Genomic DNA, 21927 nt, shown 5'->3' on the forward strand with positions numbered 1-21927 from the left:
CTACCGTAGGGGAGAAAGGACCAGGACCAGAGAGTAGGGGGGAGAAGTGGATGGGTCTCTGAGGCAGGAGACCAGCGCAGTGGGGACAGAGCGGGACCCCTAAGTTGGTCCCGAAGGGTTGGGGTGTGTGTGTTAGGAAGGCAAAAGGCCTCTTGTGAATTAGCCCCAGCTCCTCCCTTCCATGCAAAAACAATAACATAATAGTAATAACAAAAAGCAAAAATCCCACCACTTTCTATCAATGGTACTTTTGCACACATCTGTTTTGCATGGAAAATACTGCCTTCTCCCTTTTGTATAAACAGGCACTTTAATGGTCCCCGAGAGCATCATTCTGTGCTCAGTGCTTATTTCCGTGTAAGGAGTGGGCTGGCATAGAATATCATTTATTCAAGAAGCATTTATATGCAGTTTACCATTTGCCTGGCTGGGCTGGATGCTTTATAATTAGTGTGTACTAGGAAAATAGTGTGTCGAGGAAAACAAACTTGAGGATCCATGCTAAAATAGCGAAGATTTAAACATCATTTACTCTCTTAGTAATGCTGGATAATGCTTCGGAGGGCTATCGGTGGTGGCAGGCCATAAATTCGAGAGTCTGTGTCTTTCTGTGGCCCGTTGGTGGGCTGGAACTCTCAGGACCCAAGGTCCAGAGCTTCCGGAACTGGGGTGAGTGCCAAGGGGGTCTGTCGAAGCTGACTTCGAAGAGGAGCAGCAGGCAGGGACTAGTGTCCTGAGGATGGAGAGTCCCAGAATCTCTGACTGCTGAGGTACAATGAGCCTCGAAACCACGCAGCTGCGGGCTCTGGGCTTCTGTGTCCAGCAGGATCAAGAGATGCTGACTCCTTCCTTTTTTTTTTTCTGTTTGTGTTTTGTTTGGCGTCACACTCATTGGTGCTCAGGACTGACTCCTGGTTCTGTGCTCAGGGGTCACACCTGGCAGGGCTCGGAGGACCCTGTGGCGTGCAGGGACTTGACCTTTGCTTGGCTGTGTGTTAGGCAAGTGCCCTGTGCTGTGGCTCTGGCCCCATGGCATCTTTTCTGATTGGCGGAGTCTTGGGTGAGGCTTGGAACGATGCATCGCTGATATCTTAGGCACTGCTCCCGGGGTTGGTCCAGGGATGACGTTTATGAGTCTCACTGCCACATCAAAAACATTTTTTAAAAAATTGTGATCCAATTACCTTAAGACATTTGTAAGTGAGAGGTGCTGGCTGCACAGGTTTATGTAGTGCAACGTGCTTATTGCTGTAGCCTTTCGACGTCACGCGTGTTTCAGTTCTTCTGTGTATATGGAGGACAACTAGGCCCTAGTGTCTGAGCAGCTTTGGAGTTTATAATACAGTGTTGCATGAGGTCCAGCGTTTTGTCACCTAGCTACTCACAAAACACCGAACTTACTCATCTACTCATTCCACACTTTTACCCTTAAAACCGGCTCCAGAGCCCCCCACCCTGCTTCCAGGGACCCCCTATTCTGCTTCACAGCCCAGTCTTTCACATCCCACAGGACAGGGAGACCACCCACTGGGCTTTTGTGCCTTGCCCCTGGGCCTGGGTCTTGCTGGTGCATCCCCATTGTGACAGGGACAGGATCGGCTTCTTCCTGGGGCTCAGTGGTGAGTCCTGCTGTGAGGCGTCTGTGGCACGGTGTCTTCACTCACCAGCCTCTTAGGCTGTTCCCCGCCACAGCGATGGTGAATAATCTAGCGGAGACGGCCAGAGAGGCAGGAATCCCCAGAGAGACTTTTTTCATGCCGCTGAGTGAGGCTTGCTGGACAGAGTGGGAATTCAGTGTTCCATCCGGGGGAGACCACGACCCTATTTTCCATAAGGCTACACCAGTCAGAGTGCATGTGGGGGTTCTCTCCCACACTGGTGCTTACCTTGATGATAAAAGACGACCAAGCTGGGGTGAGGCCTTAACATGCTTGGGCCTGGATGTCCCTGATGGCCGGTATTGTGCCTCATGGACCTGTTGGTCCCCTGTACATCTTCTTTGGAAAAAATGTCCCTTTCAGGGTTTGGGGGCCTGTTTTTAAATCCAGTGACTTTCTTTTGTGATTGAGTTTGGTGATTCTTAATGTATTTTCATCTATTAATTGTCCCTAATCACATGCATGTTTGGGACCTGTTTCCCCCCATACTGAGATTGTCTTTTTAATTGTTTCCCTGCTGTGCCGAAGCACTCGAGTTGATTGTAACCCGTCTAAGAGTAGTTCGTGCTGCCTAAATTTGTGCTCCCTGAGCACTTCATCTGCTGACATCACCCCCAGACCCTTCCTTCGCAGCTTCAGCAAATGAGTCTCACAGAGATAAGAGGTTTCTTAAGAATCCACTATAGGTTGGGGCTGGCAATTAGTTTCATTCTTTTCCTGTTTTTCTTAAGGAATTGATCATAATCTCTGAGGTACAAAAAAGGCAAATCTTTAAGTTGAGTATGAGGTGTAACTTTAAACATTTTTACTGTGGTCTTACTGTTTCAAAATACTTTTCAGCCTCCTTGGCTCATGAATAAAGGCTCACATTTGAATACAAAATATTAATGTATTTTCATTGAGAAACCATCAGGGGAAGTTAGGGAAGTGACAAATAAGTTAATCAAGCATGATAGGATTCTAATGAAGTAAATAATTCTTGAAAGTGCTCTATAAAATGGGTGGTTGTATGTTTTCAGAATTCTATCCCAAATAATATATATTTTGCAGGTATTTTTTTATGCATTTCTGATTGCCATGCATTTTAATGTCTCTTCTTTATTTCCCTGTAGACAGAGTAACCAGAACATTGCAGATAATACTGGAAGTTGTACCAGAAGAAGATTGTCATAAATTATGAATTATGTGAAATCTTGGCAATCTGTTTCCAGCCCGTTTCTGCCCAATGGGCAAAAATGCACTTTGGAGCTTCACTTCATTTTCTGAAAATCCGTGATTGCAACTTTGGCGATGGACAAAAGGAATCAGTTTCTATCTCTGTTCAAACTGGTTTCCCAGAGACTTAGTTGTGACTCCGTTTTCTGTCGAGTTCCTGTGCAAATGAACTATGAGTTCGCAAGGTTCTGAAGTGCCTGGCACCTCCTGCCAAGAAGAGAATGCACAAGTGTTTGAGTGGTGATTCTCTGCATCACGTTTTCCCATGGAGAAAAGCCTTTATATTGAAGATGAGGTCTTTTCTGTATGTGATGGTTTTTATAAAAACGAGCATTTGTATAGTGTGGATGACGCTACTGTGAAAAGTGTTTTCTACTCGTATTAAAAAAAAAAAAACAAGTCTATCCTCATGATGACCTCGAGGTAGGGCATTTATTTAACGTTGACATTGCTCTGCTTTGCTTTAGCAATTTAGATCACACTTACCTTTTAATGGGTGACGCCCAGAACATTTTTTGAACAAAAGACAGAGGAAACTATGCCTTATTTTCTTGAGAACATTAAACAAGAGCTTGTAGGAGCTATTCTCTAGGAGACAAAACTAGGAGAGGTGCAAATATCTTGGAGAATTAGTGATGCTAGAAGTGTTTCCACTCATTATTACCAAGTCTATGGTTTTGTGCCATTATGTTTTCATTTTGGCCCATTTGATTAGGAAAGTTAGTAACCAACTTTCTTAGAGTGAAGCAGTAGTCAGACAGTTAATCTTCTTAAGCACCTCCACCTATTTCACTACATAAACCTGAATCGTGCAATTAAAAATGGTCAAATGACAACAAAATAGAAGATTGAAGTCACCACGCTAGTAGCCCCAATGTTATATGGATTTCTGTAATCTATCTATAGGCAATTTTGTAATTCTGAACTTTAAAAAAAAAGTAGCTATTTTTACATGGTGATAAATTTTGACAGTTTGTATATTTCCTTTCTACATTTTACATTTTATATTCGGTTAAAATATCTCTGTGGCTGAAACTGTCCAGATCAATTAGGAAAAGGAATATATTTACATAAATATTGAGGCAGAAATGTCACTGCTAAGTAAGATTTACTACTGATATTTCTGAAAATTTTCCATTTGTCGAGGCTTTGTCAGTAACTTCTTCACTTTAATTATCATTCAACTTGCCAAAGAGATATCTAATACACACATTCATGCAGTTTCTCTCTCTCTCTCTCTCTCTCTCTCTCTCTCTCTCTCTCTTTATTATCAGACAGGTGGTATTTCGCTAGGTTTAGAAAATAGTGTGAACTTTTCAAAAGAGAGTAACATATATCTAAGGTTAAATGGTTCATTATGGCCAGAATATGTGTCACTCTTTAATTTTTTTCCATTTGAAATAATGTTTTAGAAGAATTATCCTGAATGAAATTATTAAGAACAGATGTGAGAGTTCATAAAAAATTGATCAGGGTAAAATTGATTTGTAATTTGAAGAAAACCCAATTAACTAATTTCAAATTTTGTGCTTGATATATGTGTGTGCATATATATGTGTGTGTATATGTATATATATACACACTATATATATATATATATAGACTTTTTAACGGGAGATTCTTTTAGGGTCTATCAATAAATTTATAAAGATTACATCCCTTTTCCCTTACTGTAGGGGTCTAAAAATTTAACCTGTATTCTCTACAACCTATATTCATTTGTCTGCATTTCTCTCTATTGTTGCTAGAGATAAAAAGAGATTTGGTTAAATTCCCATTTATAATGGTATGTGTCCATATGATTTAAATCAACAGTGATTGTGTTTGTGCCTGCCCCGTGAAACCCGATGAAGTCTCCTGGAAAAGTTTGTGTAGTTCCCAATGATTCCAGAGGTTGATGTGTTTCTAACAGCTGTGGTGGCAGATTAGGTTCCTTGTTGTAATTTTAGGTTATTTTGGTCATAATTTATATTTATATTTTATGACCTAACTAGACTATTTATTGTTCATTCCACTAATTTCAAAAATCTGTTTTGCATTGGTAATTTATGCTATCACTGAACTCTGCGCCAGGCTGTTTTCACTCGGGGCACCCCAGAGGGAGTCGGCTGAGAACCCTCCCCACCCCAAGGCCCTGGCAGCCGACCTTCACCATCCAACCGTCACCACACTCCAGGCCACTTTCCGACTGCACAGCTACAAAGTAGCTGTGTGACACATTATAAGACACTTCCTACCCATTTTCCATAATTACCACACCATATTTGGGTAATGTATATATACCTCTTGGAGAGCCCGGCAAGCTACTGAGTGTATCCGGCCCGCGCGGGCAGAGCCTGGCAAGCAACCCATTCTGTATTCGATATGCCAAAAACAGTAACGATAGGTCTCATTCCCCTGACCCTGAAAGAGCCTCCAATCATTGGGAAAGACGAGTAAGGAGAGGCTGCTAAAATCTCAGGGCTGGGAGGAATAGAAATGTTACTGGCGCCCGCTTGAGTAAATCGATGAACAACGGGATGACAGTGATACAGTGATCATTGTACTATACCTTTTCCTAAATCAGTCATTTAAGAAAAGTAATACAGATTTGAGGTATATGTCAACCTTTTATTATTTTTTTTTCTCAGCCTGTTTTTTAAAGATGAGTCATGGAAAGATGAAGTCTTCTTGCAATTGGGAATCAAAATTCATAATTTTTTTTGTAGAATGCTATCCTGCCCAATAGTTTGAAAACTCTCCTATGCACACACATGTATACTTTTATATTATATGAAATATTTGTTCAAGATCAGAGAGATCATCCAGGGGTTCTGGCACTTGTCTTGCATGCAGCTGACCTTGGTTCAGTCCTTGGCACTGTACAGGGTACCCCGAGCACCACTAGTAGAAATCCCTGGGCACAAAGCAAGCACGGAGCCCTTAGCATTGCTGCATGTGACTGAAAACCAACAAACCTATTCACTCGTTCATATATTTGGTATATAGATTTATTGTAGCACAAATGTAAAAGTGGTCATTGTAGCATAAGAAAATTAATATGCTGTTTCTAAGCATGCTGGATTTGGTGGCATAGAGAATTCCTAGTATTTAGTTAGATCAAGGTAAGACTTCCAAAACCGAAAATATTGGTAGAAATATAGACTGATAGTCCACATAGCATTATAAAGTATTTTATGGAATATTTTGGATCTTATTTTATGTATTTGCAGGAGATCAAATTGCCACTTAAAAATTCTTCCAACTATTTAAAAATCTTTCCATTATTTAAAAGATGAGGTTATATTGCTGAGATTTTTGTTGGATTAAATGAAGAAAATCTGACTTTTTAAATGGCGATTTGATCTCCTGCAAATATATCTTGGTCTTGTCTTTCTTGAGACTGGAGAGTTTTCCTGGAAAGAATGATGGTAGTCTGCAAGATAGCTAACAGGTGTGTGCATGCACTGTGTGCACACATACCTGTGTGCTATTCCTCTTCCACCCCGTGGTGAAAAAACACGAGGACAGGTGATGATTTGGTTACATAATAGTTGTTGGTAATTTAACACTAAAACATGTCTGTGCCAAATATGCATATTGTCTCATGTGCCTGGCAAAGTTGTCACCCCATTGCTGCCGTCAGGATGAGTAGCCCAAGCTTGATCATTTCTCTCACCACAATGCTCTGTGAGCTATCATCGGTCTTCAGAAAGTCCTTACCTTATCCCTGCTTGCAGGTGAATGTATTGCTCAGAAAGGGGACATCTTTGACCTGGAGTTGCTCTCTTAAAATTGAAGGATGGGTTATGAAAAGCGAGAAAACTGGAGATTAGAGTAGCTGAAATTAAAGGTGTTGTGTGATTGGAGGTGACAATATTTTGCTATAATTTATTGTGCACTGTAATCAGCTGTTATAATTGATGGGCACAGATAACTTTCCCAGGAAGCCTGTGGGACAGAAGCTCCAGGCTGCTTAACTTAGACTGTCCCTTTCAAGTCCTCTCCCTCAGTTTGCATTAGGAAGTTTTCACTAACTTTCTTCTAGACCAGCAAAATTATATTACACTCCTGGTCCTGCAAAGTCTCTATCTGACCCTCAGACAGGTAAAATGACTGCAGCTATGAGCTACATTTCTCATATGATCAGATAAGAAATAAGTAGAAAATTTTTAGGATTTTAAAAAATAATGTAGTGAGCTGATTGAAGCTTCTATGTGTAAGTATAAGTGGTTTTCTCCATAATGTGCATTATGGGATATACAAGGACAGGGTTTTACCTTTGACGTATTTTATGTGTGAGTTTTGAGCCATACTAACACAATGGGCTTTTGACCGTAGTTATTTTCATTAGTTTGTAAAAGAAAGTGATTTGGAATTTGAATGCAGATGACTCAAGAAATTTATGCTTTACTTGAGTATAATCTTTCTTCATCCTACTGTATGTAATATGGAATGTGTTAAGTGCTGGTAATGTTTACAGAGTTATATCTTTCCTAACAAAGGCAGGAATTTGATAGGAAAGATAAAGTTCTACAAATGGCACTGTAGAACTGGTAAGAAGTAGGTAGAGGGTACAAATTAGAGGAGCTAATGAATCATCTTGACAGCTTCCATTTACATTTAACATATAGTAAAAATAGCTATAATTATTTTAGGTTAATTTCCCAATAAACAGTGTTTTTAATCTTTTTCAGTATATATGCCACATAATGGTGTTATCTCTAGGTGGTATTCATACTAAAGATCTTCTTGATGGCCAATTGGAAGATTGTTCGTTTTTGCATTTTCAAAATTACTTGGCATCTAAAAATAATTCTTGGCCTATTTTTAGCACTTATAGAAAAATCACAAAGGCGTAAATCATGGTCTCATGGAGAATTAACCAATTTTCCATCTGTGGTGAAATACTTCCTTACAACCTTAAAGGGCTATTAACTCAATTTTTTTGTTGTTGAGGGAATCAACAATTCTTTTTGTTTTATTTTTAACATTTCAACATCTCCTCAGTAGAGGAGGGAGACTGCAATTTGATGCGATTAACTTGGTTCTTTGTGAAGAAGCTGCCTTTTAGAGTTACTTCCTAGGGAGGTCCCTTTTTTCTCTTCCTATTGGATGTAAAATATCACTAATAATGATGAGAGTTTCCAAATAGATAACGGTTAGATGTGCACGTCACAGATGCTTGGATCAAGGGTACATCCACAGTGTCACTGTCTCCTAGCAGTTTCGTGGATCAAAGTGCTTTCGGGAGTAACAGTTCTCTCAAGGAACTCTCAGAGCACTGGGGCTCTGCCATGTATCCCCCAAGAGGGACCCCAGAGCTTGAAAGCAGACACACTTACCCCCACCTGGGCACTCCTGCTTCTAGTTTCTCAGAATGACTTTTGACTGGATTTCCTTATTAGTTTGAAGACCTGCTTGCCGACTCCTCATGACCGCTGTGGACACCTTCGAAGGTGGCACAGAGAGCTGGAGAGGGAACATAGACTGAGAGGCACTTAGCTCTGGCAGCTGTGTCACCGGCCAGTGGTGAGCAGTGTGACTTAAGCAAGGACGTGAGGCCGGATCACAGTTCCTCCTGTGAAGCAATGCAGTGTCTTCCCTGGGTTTAGGTTGCACTGTCTTAGGCTCAGGGTTTCTGGATTATTATTATTTTTTTTTTTGGTCCTGGAATTTCCCCTTCGTTCCAATCTTGTATTTACTGACTATAATAATATAAAGTATATCGTGTTGAGAAATACTACTCTGAGCATTTAGACTTGTTCCAAATGAGTGTATGCTGCGGCAGTAGTAACCTTTGACATGAAACTACTGTGTACTTTACTGATTTCAAACACTACCATGTAGCACTTTTATTGTACTTTTGTGTGTTCTACACAGAAACAATAAGAATCATCCCAAAATTTTTAGTGTTGGATTATTTTTATCCTCTCCCTGGAGAAATGAGTTATCTAATAGTTTTTCCTTGTGAATATGTTTAACTACTGCTGAAAAATCTGTCAAGTGTTGATACTTAGATTTTATAAACAGGGGTATCTACTCAGAGAGTGTATATCAGCTTGGCGGCGCAGGGGGAGGTGGGGGGTGGGGAAGGGAAAAGCAAGGTGATGATAGTGTTGAAAATAACCAGGTACAAATGACCAGGTTATTTATTTCAAATAGTCATCGGCCCCAAATATCTCTCTGTGGATGAGTTTGTGTCTGGTGGTACGTCTCAGCCTTTTGAGGATTACGTGTACATAGACTCCAGATGGGTGAAGAGTGCATCCCTCACTAGTACGATGTTCTGTGTCTTCTCCACACTGAACAGATGAACGAGCATGTCGTTGTGTTTTACAGATGCTAATGTTGGCTCCCTGCGGTTTTATAATAAGCACAAGTCAGAGAAAGGCAAGACAAATGGTCTCTCATACCGAACGCTTGGAGGACCTAATTTGTCTTACTTTCTCTACAAAGATTTGACTCTAGTTTCTGAGGGCATGATTCCCACTTCTCATGGAGTGGAACAGATGGTGGCAATGCACTGGTAGACCAAGCTTCTCAGTTCTTGACTCAGAATCCATCTCCTGATGGGACTGTCATGCCTTTCTATGGTTTGTATAGCTGTGTTTGCTTTGGAAAGTGGTTTTAGTGAACTGTGGGGTCAAAACTTTACTAGGAAGACTAATTTATTTTTTTCATCATCAGAAGGTAGGACAACTTGTATGTGAGTGGCTATTTCGATGGTGACATGTTATTAGATACTGTGAGTGTGAGTAAGTGCCTTTTATAGTGTGTGGCAAGAACTTTTGCAGTACGATGGCAACAGTGGCCTGGATTAAATGGTCATTTGGTTGCTCCAGCAGCCTGTTTTGTCAAACACCTGTGCTAAAACAGTGATTTACAGGCCAGCTATGTCTTTTTCACATGGATCTGGGATACAGTTGCCATTACCTTGTAATGGCGTTCTCCAGAATGGAGGTGTTGGCGGGAATGGGTTGGGCCTGGTGGTCTAAAACACAGAAGCAGAGAGACCCAGCCCAGGAATCCAGAGCTTCACTGTCCTCTGTGGTGGTGGAGGGTTCCTTCATGCTGCCATTGTGATGATGTAACATTCCTCTAAGTATCAATACAAACTTCACACCAGGTCTTACATTCCTAAAACACAGAAATCCTCGGCTGTAACTACACTCCTATTATATTAGGTGTACGATATTTAGATAAGATACTTAACTATGAAAACATAAACGGTGCAAAGGGACGTTTGTTTATGATTTGTGTTGCGTTTCTTAGGGTTCTCTGGCATGGATGCCCGTGCCAGCATGTGATATGTGAAATAAAATGAATTTTTCTACAGTTTAATGATTTCCCTCGGGGGAGTGTTCTGGTGCCGCAATCACACTGCCAGATGGTGTTTATGGGCTATTTGTGTAAGTGGTAAGATGCTATGAAATAAGTGTGCTTTCATCTGATGGGAATGCTTGACGTGTGTGTTTTCATATGCAATAAATTTTGGTGCAATATGATATCACTCAATTTTGGACTGAATTTAGGTTTAGTTGTACTTACACATATGTATACCTGTCATGCTTCTAGTTGCCTTAACCTCTGTATATCTATTTTTGTACATATTTTTACTGGAAAATATTTTAATTGAATGTTTAAATAAACCTTTGATAGTTTACATAATAATATAGAAGTATTGCCTTTTTCTCAGTATACTATTTTATTGAATGTTTTGGTTTTAATGATTAGATTCATCTATCATTGAATCTGTGGATTTATTATCACCTGTTATTGATTCTGTGAGTTTGTTGGCATATTCCACTTCAGTACTAATACTTGTACTAAAACTGAGGCAGATTCAGGAAGTCCTATAGAAGAACCTCATCTTCCTCATGGCTTGCATTCATATCGCCTCTGGTTGGAAACATCTAATAACTTCTGTCTTCAATTTTCCCCTGTTCCAGTTCAACCATCTTATTTCTTTCCTCTGAACAAAACTCTTGTCTCTTGTCTAGCTCCAGTTCAGCCTCCACACATTTTCTCAGAATGTTCTTGCTGAAACACAAATACAAAACTTCAATATTGTCTGGAGTTTCTTCCCCCAAAGTTGGACCTGCTGAAAAGGAAGCATTTGATAATTTGTTTTCCATTGCTGAGAATGAAGAGATATAGTTTTTTGTTGAAATATTGAATGTAATCAAAGTGAAGTGAAAGCAAAGTGAAATTTATCAGTTACACAGGCAGGTGGGGGGCTGGGGAGGTGGGGGGTAGAGGGGGAGGTTTACTGTGGTTCTTGGTGGTGGAATATGGGCACTGGTGAAGGGATGGGTGTTTGAGCATTGTATAACTGAGTCTTAAGCCTGAAAGATTTGTAACTTTCCACATGGTGATTCAATAAAAAAAAAAATTTAAAAATAATAAAAAAATAAATAAAACTAGGATTCAGGTCAGCGGGGACCACAAATAACCACCAATAAAAAATTTGGTTCTTTCCTCAAAAAAAATTAAAAATTAAAAAAATTCAATATTTTTGTATTTATGAATAAAACTCAGGTTCATTTCTATAACATACTGAGCTTTTCCATAATGTTCCACCCCTTTTCCCTCTGTACGTGACAACTTCTATATTCTATGGCCACATCAAGTGTCTTTTTTTTTTAAATAAAAATAAATTTATTGAATGTTTTACCTTACATTCCTCACCTTTATTTATTTGTTTATTTTATTGAATCACCATGTGGAAAGTTACAAAGCATTCAGGCTTAAGTCTCAGTTACACAATGCTCGAACACCCATCCCTTCACCAGTGCACATATTCCACCACCAGGAGCCCCAGTATACCTCCCCTCTCACCCCTCCCCCCACCTCTGTAGCTGATAATTTTCACTTTACTTTCTCTTTACTTTGATTACATTCAATATTTCCACAAAAAACTCACTATTATTGTTTGGAGTTTTCCCCCCAAACTCAGACCTGCTAAAAAGGAAGCATTTGGTAATTTGTTTTCCATTGCCGAGAATGAAGAGATATGAGGTCTCTTCAAAATCGCGGCCACAGGGTTTTGGATTTCTGTATATTAGTATTTTAGTAACTAAGTACAGGGAAGTTTCTGCCAGAAATCACATCATTGCAAGCTTGTACCTCTCTTTAGTGGTCCATATAAGATGGTGGTCACCACACCTCCCCCCCGCCCCCCCCAAAGGAAAAGCCGAGAGAGAAAAACCTTTCCCCTCCTGGGGTGGCATGGGGCCATGGTTTAGTCACAGTCTAGAGACATTTCTGCAAGAAGCTGCTGGTATCAAAAGTAGTTTAGCTGGCCTCCGGGATCATGGCCATCCAGCAACGGGGAGGCCGCACAAGTGCAGCCACTCGGGTCATATCTTGGCGGAGAGCCTCAAGTGTCTTTTTAGTAAATTAAAATTAATTGCTATTTGCTTTTCTGAAAGTGTGCTTATTTGTGGGGAGGTGGGGGTGGAGGGGAACTGGAGGTGGGCGCAGGTATACCTGATGGTGCTCAGGGGATGTTCTTGGCTCTGAGTTCAGGAGAAACCCTTGGTTTGCTCAGGGGACCATATATGGAGCCTTGGATTGGAACCAGCCATTGTGGCCACATGCAAAACAAGACCATCATCAGCTCTTACTGTTGAAAGTCAGATCTTTCTCCCCTATTCCAACCTCTTATTCTCCACATGGAAAACTTATGCTTAACATTCTAGGCTAAGATCAAAAGTCACTGTTTGAACCGGCCTCTTCCCCCTAGCTGGTTCAGACCCAAGTTACTTCATCACCCAGTGATCACTTTTGTGAAGCTCATTGTTCACCATTTGAACTGATTTGCCTTTTTGTGCCTGTATTTTCACATTGCAGGGGTATTTTTCACTAAGGCATCATAGGTATTGATGTTCACCAAGTTTGTCTATTCATTATGTGAATGAATGTATCATAAGTTAGGTTTTATAACAACCTTCTCTTGGAAGCCTTTGTAAAATTATCTCTAAGCAACCCGATATATCCTATGAAGATATTTCATGAACCTCATGAATATAAAAAAATCAGAAAATTTCTGCCCTCCACCCTTCTCTTCTCTCCCTACCTCCTTCCCAACTATATTTACCCTCTTTTCCCCTCTCATCCCCTCCCCATTTGTCTTTCCCTACCCCATCCCTGGCATTGATGTCGGTACATATTGATGGGGAAAATGAACACTCATGTGAACAACTATGAACTCTTCCTGTAAAGAGACATTACGGTTCCTATATGTTCCTATATTCTGAATATGCTTTTTTTAAATAATAAAGACTTTCAAAAAGTAGTTGGAAAAATGGAACAAAAGAAAATTTAAACTGTTGACACCTCAGTATCCACTTGGAAGAGACATGGGGATATTTTGGAAGAGCAATAAATAAACTTATAACTTTGTCACCAGTTAAATTTTTGAAAACAATGTAAACCAGGTGATATATAGCACTTTAGCACTGTAGTCCCATTGTTCATGGACTTGCTCAAGCGGGCACCGGTAATTTCTCCATTGAGAGGCTTGTTACTGTCTTTGGCACATTGAATATGCCACAGTAGCTTGCCAGGCTCTGCCATGCGGGCAGGATACTCTCGGTAGCTTGCCAGGCTCTCCGAGAGGGATGGAGGAATCGAACCGAGGTCTGCCAAGTGCAAGGCAAACGCCCTACCCACTGTGCTATCGCTCCAGTCTAGGTGATATATAGGTATACTTATTTAAAAAAGTAAAGCCTAGAGCCAGGAATGTGATTAATGAAAATGTCAAAAAAGTAGATAATATACAATGGCTCATAATTTGTTTTTCAACTGCCACTGAAGTCTTAAACATGCTGGTTTAGCCTCACAAAGACTCTTGAAATTTAAATAGATCTATTAATTTTGTACTTGATATTTTAGGTTCTGCCTTACTTATAAAGATCTGAGATATTGTGTATGCAGGGTTATATTGGATAGGCCATCAGTGGATAGATTTGCCATTGCTTTTTGCTTCTTAGTACCCTGAAATTATATTTGCAGACTTCCTGGAGATCTATCTTTGAAGGTCAGGTTTCCATAGCCATTTTATTGTTTTCATGGTCTACAGCTTAAGAATGCCAGGTCATCAGCTAACACTAGCTAGAGCTGTGATCTAAAAGTGTTTGATGTTGGAAAGAATTCAGAAATAAAAATATAATTAGGATTCAATATCCTTTAAAATTGTAGCTTTGAGGATTTATTATTTTCTGTATGACATAAAACAGGATTTCAGAGGCATTAATTTGGGTTAAATATTACAGAAATTGAAATACCTGCCAGCTATAATATAATCAGTAAGTACAAATGAATAAAATCATAAGAAATGTCTTGGCAAACCAGTGATTTTCCTCTCACTTTGATTTTTTTTATACAAGAAGCTTATCTTCCTTTGTCATAGAATCTAGCATTTTGGTTATATCACAACATGCCATTATTATCATGTATTCCATTTCTTTAGATGGGAAGATACCATAAGCATTTATTTCATGTTCTAAGTTTTTGCATAGAGATATATTTCTTATCACCGCGTTGTTTCTTTTTGTTTGCTGGTTTTTATTTGTTTGTTTTGGGGCCACACCCTGCAGTGCTCAGGACTCACTCCTTTCTCGGGGACCATATGTGGTGCAGGGGATCAGCCCGGCTCAGCCGCATGCAAGGCAAACGCCCTCCCTGCTCTGCTCTCCCTTTGGCTCCACCAGTGTTCTTTTCTGGACCAGTTACTCAAATAGCTAAAGTCAGAGGCTCATTACAGCTTCAACAAAAATTAGCTAAATCCTTTCCTACCTTTCCTAATGCCAAGCACTATGGTAGCTACTAGAGAGAATGTTGAAAGTTGTGTCTGTTTTCTCAAATATATATATCATTCAAAAATAGAATAAGTCCAGTGCTCAGAGACAGGATAGCTAGATGTGCAAGAGTCTTGGAGGTTGGGGGGGTGGTTGCCTAAGGAAGGATAGATGCACATTCACCAGATGAAGTGGGCAGAGGGTAAGGAGTTAAGGGCAAAGAGAACTGTGTGATAAAACCACAGGCCAGAATAAACATTAAGGAAATAAGTAAGACCAAGAACACTGGAACAAAGTATATGATTTTTTTTCTTTTGCTTTTTGGGTCACACCCGGTGATGCACAGGGGTTACTCCTGGCTCTGCACTCAGGAATTACCCCTGGCGGTGCTCAGGGGACCATATGGGATGCTGGGAATCTAACCAGCAAGCTGGCCGCATGCAAGGCAAACATCCTACCTGCTGTACTATCGCTCCAGCCCCAGAAAGTATATGATCATTTTAAGAGAGGAAAACTGTACAAATCTTACTAGGTAAGGCTCAAGATTTGGGACCCTATCAGCTAAATGGATATGATATAGATACATGAAATTAACATGTAATATGAACATTAAACTTGGTCAAAATTTCAAGTCCTTTCTCTACACATCCTCTGTTAATACAATTTTTTTTCAAATGCTGAAAAACAATTTTTTTTTGCTTGTTTCTTATTTTACCTAATTAATTCACACTGCCAAAAGTATTTGTAAACTACAGTAGTCCCTTCTCCACACATTCGGACGAGCCTCACGCATGAAGGAACCGGCAGAGGAACCCAGGTGTGCGGGACCCGGGGCTGCGATCTCCAAGCCTGCTTGGATTGGGACTGAGCCTCTTCCACCTAGATTCCCCATTTTCCAGTAGCTAGGTGGTCACACCCAGGGACCGTCCCCCCTCCCCCGTGCCGTGTAATCCCATCAATGGCCAACATCCAGAGACTATAAAACCAAGCTCCCGAAAGTGCGCTTCCAAGTGAGACATCTGATAGCCTAGTTCTCCCTCTTGGAGAACGTGGCAAGCTACTGGAAGTTTACTGCCCGCATGGCAGAGCCTGGCAAGCTCCCTGTGCGGTGTTCGATATGCCAAATACAGTAACAATGATGGGTCTCATTCCCCTGACCCTTGAAGAGCCTCTAATGTGGCACCATTGGGAAGGACAAGTAAAGAGAAGCTGCTAAAATCTCAGGGCTAGGATGAATGGAGAGGCTACTGGGCCCGCTCGAGCAAGTAGATGATCAATGGGATGACAGTGATACAATAGGCCCAGAATATATATATTTTAAAGTAGAAAGGACTTGCATTACTCAGACAACTACAACTGAGGGAAATAATCTCAGGATTTTTACTTTCATCTCTTCTTAGCAATTTTTTCCCTCTTCTCTTCCAAGTTATATGATTTCTCATCTACACTTATTAAACAATCATTAACCATCATCTCTATAATGGTTTGTGAGAACCGTTCTTCTACTCTAAACCTATTTAAATTATTTTTTTTCCATAATAAAAAACATTAAATATTTCACGTTATGTTCACCTGATGACAGTTACCCTGGTTTTATTGTCTTATATGAAAACATAACGGCAGAGTCTGGCAAGTTCCCCATTGCATATTTGATATGCCAAATACAGTAACAATAGCGGGTTTCATTCCCTTGACTCTGAAAGAGCCTCCAATATGGCACTGTTTGGAAGGATGAGTAAGGAGAGCCTGTTAAAATCTCAGGGCTGGGATGAATGGAGACATTACTGGCACCTGCTTGAGCAAATAGATGAACAACAGGATGACAGTGATATAGTGATATAGTGATATGTTAATAGTAAAGTTATTTTCTAATAATTGAAGGTATCTTTCATTTGAGTAGAATAGCTTAACATTTAGAAAGCACTAATGCAAAAAGTATTGAATATTTATGGTTTTGTAGATTTGAGCAGAAAATTTTCATTTTCTACTCTATGATTTATAATGGGTGAAAAGTGACTCTTATAGCAAGAGAATAAGAATTTTAATTGAGTAATTGGGGACTAAAATAATGATTTGTGGAAACTTTCCAAGGAAAGTGGGGAATTTTCAGATCCAGTCTTCATCCCCTTCCATTTTATCGAGATTTAATTAACACAATTGTGTTTCACATGTACAAGATGACATGAAGAGTGGAATGATATTTGAATTTAACACATCTTTCACATTGATGTTGCAGCTTTTTTTTGTGTGTGCACTGAGATCCATTCAGCAAATTTCAAATTCGGAGTATAGTGTTGTTAACCACAGCCGCTGGACTCGCCATTCTCAGAACGTATTTGTCTTATCATTTATCACCTCCCCATCTCTCCCTTCCACCAGTCCTGGTGGCTAACAACCAAATCTATTTCTTTGAGTTGTTCAATTCCACATAAAGTCTTTAAAGAAATGATATTTCTTTGAAATATTGGTTTTATATCATTTGTATATATTCATAAGTGGGATTGTTGGATCAGAATATATTTTCAGCTTGAGTTTTTTGTGGAACCAAAACACTTTTCCATAGTGGATGCAATTTGCATTTCTATCAATCACGTGCCAGGATATCCTTTGCCCCACATTATTGCCAACACTTGTAATTTACTTTTAGTAAAAAGTATTCTAACAAATTTGAGTTAATATCTCATGCAATTTTAACTTTCATTTTCCCCAATGATTAGTAACATTGAATACTGTTTTATGTACCTGTTGGCGATTTGTATATGATTTTGAAAAGGTCTAAATTCTTTTCCCATTTTAAATATATTTTGCTATTGAGTAGTATAATTTTCCTACATATTTTAGATATAAATTCTTTATCAAATACAGTTTATGATATGTTTTTCATAAAATATATTTGCCTTTTATGCCTTTCTACTTTTTTTCTTGTTCAGAGCTTTTTTATTCCAAGTAGCTTTACTTATTTTTGCTTTTGTTGCTACTTTCATTGTCATCTCAAAAAATCACGTCCAAAACTAATATCAGGGATATTTTCTGTTATTTCTTCAAATGTTTTATGGTCGTTGTCACTACATAGAAGTCTTTTATCCATATTGAGGTAACTTTTTGTGAAGGGTAGAGGTAGGTTTGTACATTTGTGGGTTTAGAGCTTAATAATATTTTAAAGATTAAGCTCTATAAATCCCTGTCTCTTTATTAAAATGCCAATACATTACTACATGATTTTTATAACTTTGTGAAATCATTTGAAAATAGGAAATAAGATCTCTGAAGTGTTTTTTTTCCTCAGGATTTACTTTGCTATTTGGGTTCATTTGTGGTTTCATGAATTTTAAAAGTTTTTTCTTTTAAAGAAAAATGCTATTGGAATTTTGATGTGTAAAACTTTGAAGCTATGGGTTGCTTTGGTATGTGCTGATATTTTAATTCTCCCTACCTGTGTACTTTGGATATCTTTATAGGTGCATGTGTGTATGTGTGTTTGCGTGTGTATGTGTATGTGTGTGTATACATATGTGCTTGCATGTGTGCACTTGTCATGTGTTCTTTGGTTACTTCATTACCTTATAATTTTCAGTATATAGAACCATAACCTTCTTGGTTAAATTTATGTCTAATTATTTTATAATTTTGGTGATTTTGTGAATGGCATAGGATTTCTTTTTCTCAGGTTGTTGTTTGTTAGTGTGTAAAAATACAGCTAGCATTTGTATTAGCACTAGCAGTGCTCAGGGGACCAAATATGGTGCTGGGCTGGAACCAAGGTCGTTCATATGCGAGGGAAGCACCTTAACCCCTGGAGTATTTTTCCAGCCCCTGATGGCATATTTTATCATGTACATTACAATCTATCCCATCAGGCTGTGCTCCTGGCCCACTCACAGCCCAGACGGAACTCAAGTCAGGCTCCGCTGAGCTCTGTGATTGGGCGATGTCTTGGCTGCACTCTGTTTCCAGGAGAGTCTCTGGCTGGGGGTCCTGGTGGAGCAGGTCACCAGTGGAACTTGTACTTGCGCCTCATCAGACTATGCTCCATGGTTGGCTTTGCTCACCTGCCTCCCACCTGTGAAGGGATAAACAATATACTCCACCAAGCCAGGATCCTTGGCTGTCTTGGCACACACAAGATCTTGTCCAGTAGTTGAACCAGAAAGTTAGTATTTCTCTGTTCCTGGGTGTGAGTTGGTTCCTGGCCAACCAGCCTGGACGGGTGGGGCTGGCACACCTGCAGTTTTCAGGTGGAGATGCCGACGTTTCCTATCTGGGTGGGTCATGGAACAGCCCTGCCGGCTTTGGGGCCAACAAGACAAAACTGCCAACCCAGCTCTGTATCAAGTCCAGTGTGGATGAAGCCTCTAGAAAGAGTCCACCGGTGGACCACGCTTTTATCTGCTCTCTCTATTCAGACACTGCTTCCAAAAAGGAATGTTGCTTACCGATTCCTTCCAGATCATGTTTATGAATCCTGCCCCTTCTACCTCTTTAGCTGAGTTCCCCATTCATTCTCCTGGGAACTTTCCAGAACTGCTGGGGAAACTGGGTCCTCACCTGAGTTTCTCCCTTTCATTCTGCCCAGGATCCCCTGGGTGCAGCCTTGTGCCAGCCTTTGGGAGAGAAAGGCAGAGACCAAGGGAAGCCTTCTCTCTGAAACCTTTCTTGCACATTTCTTTGAGATTAGTGCTCTGAGGAGAGCACAGGTAACCCCCGGTTCTGTGATCTTCATGCTTGAAACTTATCTCCACACCATTACTCTTTCTGAGCACACAGGTGCTCTTTCTGTGAGGGGAAACTGAGGTTGAAATCATGCAGCTTGCCATTTCTTTACAGCTATGTTTTTCATTCCTGGGTTTCCCCTACCTGAAGTTGCATTATCAGATGTTTCTCATTCACTTATAGTGATGTATTGATTTCCTTAGAAGAATAATTTGCTATCATCCAGGTATGCCTAATGATAAGAAAAGGTTAATGTAGAAAGTCCATTATTATTAGTAAAATACTCTCTCAAATTAAAGCTCTCAGATTTCAGTGAGAGAATATTGAATCAAAGGACTGAAAGGGCAGAAGAAATTGAACAATGGCTCAATTTTATAATAGATGTTATGTATCATTTTTATTAAACTTTGTATTAGCCATGTGCTTTGCATTGACTGCGCTACTCTTCAGCCCTCTATGAATAAGACTGATGACAAGTCTTGCTTCCAGTTTTGCATTGATAAAATGAATCCAAAATAGCTAAAATGACTTGCCCAGAGCATCAGACAAAGTCAAAAAGGTCATAGAAGAAATTCTGATGAGAAAATCACTCTTAAATTTTATGCTATCGAATCAAACCATTACATAGGTGAAGGCAGGCACTTCATTTTATTTATAAGTCAATCAGTCATTAAATATTTATTTTTATCTACTATGTGATTAACAATGAATTTTATGATATGGGAAATGTACCATGATCCTTCAGCTTTAGAAACTCGCCATAATTCAGCTTGGATAAAGAAAAATCTATAATAAACCACAGGAAAACACAATTTAATACAGTGTGATTAACTATGAAGCGGTTATAACTGAAAATGCACTGAAGAAAAAGAAGTATTTTGTTCTGCATTCACCCATAAGCTTTTGGAGTAGATGGCCAAAGAAGTGAGCAGATGGTCTTGGGTGATGAATGATACATATGGTCCATAATTGGAGAAATGGTATGTATTAAAGATATATTGCACTTTTGGTTCATAAAGGAGTAATTTGAGAGTAGACTCAAGGAAAATGCGTTCAGAGAAGATGATTGTGTTATGTGCACCTATGCCAGAACCTTTCAATCAGGAAAATAATTTGAATTGGAGACGGATGTCCCCAAAGACTTTCAGAAGGAAATAATATGGTTGAAGAGGAAGCAGCCAGGTAAAGATATCGAGGGTTTAAGAGATAAATCTAACACCAGCAAAATTTAGCTGATGAGCTTGGCCTAGAGAAGCCTAGATTTGAATTGGAGATGAAAGACAAGATGGATGGGAAATTCTGTAAAATAAATATCAGACTTATGTTGTGTCTATCGCTGGAGCAATAGCACAGCAGGTAGCACGTTTGCCTTGCATGTAGTCGACCTGGGTTTGATTCCTCCATCTCTGTCGGAAAACCTGGCAAAGTACCAAGAGTATCCTGCCCACATGGCAGAGCCTGGCAAGCTACCCATGTTTGATATGCCAAAAACAGTAACAGGTCTCACAATGGAGACATTACTGGTGCCCGCTCAAGCAAATCAATGAACAATGGGACGACAGTGCTATCATACATGTTGTGCCTTACTGACCATACAGGATGAAATAGGAGGGTAGTCAAAGGTGCCTCTGACATTTCAAACCTGAATGAGAAATGGATTGTGGGGCATGTGGCTGTAACAGGCACATTGGGAGGTAACTTATAGTTTCCCTTTGTGTGGTGATGGAGATCGGATAAATATCCCACTTGGGAAATGCTGAATTTGAGGTGGTGTAAAACCTATGTAGATACATCCTCTGATCACGAGATTATGAACGAGAGTCCAGTTAGCGGGATGATTAAAGTCACACATCAGTGCTTTTGAGAAGTGCAAATAACTTCTCCTGTCCACTTGACTAAGAAACCAGTTTAAATCATAAGACCAAATTGTAAAGCAGATTATCACCTTTTATTCCTGATACGACTGATAAAGAATTATGCGCTTTATTGAGACGAGTAGGTGGGCTTCAATACTGGCCCCAGGAACTAGGGAGATTTGTGCATCCCATCACAGTCTCCTGTCACATCAGTTATCATCCCCTGAGTCTCTGAAGCATGAAGTCAAAGTGAAGTCAAAGTGAAGCATGAAAGAGTAGCCTAACAAAATTAGTGGCCTCTGAGTTCAGGATGGCTCCCAAGAGGAAAAAGAGCGTGTGGCCAGGTTTCTTTTGTCTTCTAAACTCACCAAGAAGATTAGAACTCTTTTAGCTGATATTGTATGTTCCTCTAACGTGACTGCTAAATGGAGTGGAGGGCAATAGAAGGTACTGGAGGAACCTCTGTCCACTCCCCCCATACCCCCGTCCCCCCATCAATCATGGCATTAAGCAATACAGTATATGGTGAAGTACCTGGAATTAAGAAAGCAGCTCTTGGGCACTTTGTTTCTCCAATTTAATTCAAGCTTGGTGCCTGGAAAATATCAAGCCCTTAACTAATCCTTTTTGATCGAATCCGTAAACAACATTGGCAGTTGAAGATGAAATAAATTGATGAGTTTCCATGGAGACAGTGAAAAGAGC

General features: G+C 39.9%; 1 protein-coding gene across 1 annotated transcript in view; it reads left to right on the forward strand.

Moving 5' to 3' along the window:
- Positions 1 to 8917, forward strand: part of SLC7A11 (solute carrier family 7 member 11) — an 84451-nt gene extending 75534 nt beyond the window's left edge. Inside the window, exon 12 of the mRNA XM_004606271.2 lies at positions 2771 to 8917. Within this exon, the coding sequence (XP_004606328.2) occupies positions 2771 to 2838 (68 nt within the window). The 3' untranslated portion in view covers positions 2839 to 8917. The remainder of the gene's footprint in view (positions 1 to 2770) is intronic.
- Positions 8918 to 21927: the final 13010 nt, after the last annotated feature.

The sequence above is a fragment of the Sorex araneus genome, chromosome 7 (genome assembly GCF_027595985.1).
Source record: "Sorex araneus isolate mSorAra2 chromosome 7, mSorAra2.pri, whole genome shotgun sequence".
NCBI classification, from domain to species: domain Eukaryota; kingdom Metazoa; phylum Chordata; class Mammalia; order Eulipotyphla; family Soricidae; genus Sorex; species Sorex araneus.